At 41.3% G+C, this 1,226-nt stretch overlaps 1 protein-coding gene across 1 annotated transcript; it reads left to right on the top strand.

Moving 5' to 3' along the window:
- The first annotated feature begins 367 nt into the window (after positions 1–367).
- On the top strand, positions 368–781 carry LOC107218446 (histone-lysine N-methyltransferase SETMAR-like). The gene has a single exon (XM_015656323.2). The coding sequence runs from the start codon at positions 368–370 to the stop codon at positions 779–781; it is 414 nt and encodes a 137-aa protein (XP_015511809.2).
- The last annotated feature ends 445 nt before the right edge of the window (positions 782–1,226 follow it).

The following is a 1,226-nucleotide window of genomic DNA, read 5'->3' as shown; positions in this document are numbered from 1 at the left end:
CTCTGCTGAATTATTCAACTGGACTATCGGGAAATCTTTTGCAAAAAGCAGTAGGCAAGAACGCGCTCAAGAAAAGTGCAGTGATTAATTGGATGAAATCGTTCAAAGACGGACAAATACTGAGGATGCACCGAGGTCGGGTCGACCGAGATCGCCTTCCAGACAAGAAAGGCAAGAACGAATTCAGGAACTGTTGCGATGCTCCAGTAGAGTGAGCATTAATGACATCTCCGCACAACTGAACATACCTTTCGCATCGGTAGAAAGAATATTAAGAGACGATTTATGTCTGGTGTCCAAGCTCGGCGAAAATGTTCCTCATTCGTCGTCGCCTTCCCAGAAGGAGAAGCGAGTTAATATTGCACATATGAACTTGTCGTGGCTTAGTCATCGCAAAGATGACTTAAGAAGATTCATTTGCCTGGACGAAAGTTGGGACGAATTTTTCACCCTCCTTCAAAGACATCAAGCGCGCTCCTGGGTTGGACCAGGCACATCAGCCGAGCCCATACCACGCGCAGAGTTGCACGAGAGAAAGGTCTTGCCGATAGTGGGCATGGATGTTCATGGCGTGGCGTTTTGGAAAACTTATGAGGAAAATATCACAATGACAGCCGAGCGCTATAAATCGTTTTTAGAGGAATATATCCCAAAATGGGCGATACATCGCAACATCAGAGCACCAGTTCAACTGCATGACAACGCTAGACCCCACAAAGCCTACGTAGTTCAGGAGTTAATCGAAGACAGGAGTTGGATTGAGTTGCCGCATCCACCATAATCACCTGATATGAATCAGTGCGATTTCAACTGCTTTGGCCATTTGAAGCGTCAGTTGTCTGGCTATCGATATAGCAACAAACCAGAATTGGATTATGCCATTAACACCGCAATTACTAGCCTTAATGAAGATGGAACATTTAATGGGGTCAATGACTTCCCGTCAGTCTGGCAGCGTGTCATTGATAGCGGAGGGGACTACTAATTATTGAACAAGAATATCATTTATTATTAAATAAAAAATAAAAGATTTGTTGAAAAATAAAAGTGACCACCGACTTATGATAGGACCTAATACTAACAATTATTTATTAATTATTAATATATCGAGAAATTATTCATATTTATTCGTTTACTACGAGAAAAGTTTTCAAAAAATGAGAAAACGTTTTCAGAGAACCAAGAAAAGTTTTCAAAAAATTGGAATAAGTTTTCCGAAAACGTTT

The sequence above is a fragment of the Neodiprion lecontei genome, chromosome 2 (genome assembly GCF_021901455.1).
Source record: "Neodiprion lecontei isolate iyNeoLeco1 chromosome 2, iyNeoLeco1.1, whole genome shotgun sequence".
Lineage (NCBI taxonomy): Eukaryota > Metazoa > Arthropoda > Insecta > Hymenoptera > Diprionidae > Neodiprion > Neodiprion lecontei.
The sequence above is the reverse complement of the archived record's forward strand: the minus strand, read 5'-3'. Positions and strand labels throughout refer to the sequence as shown.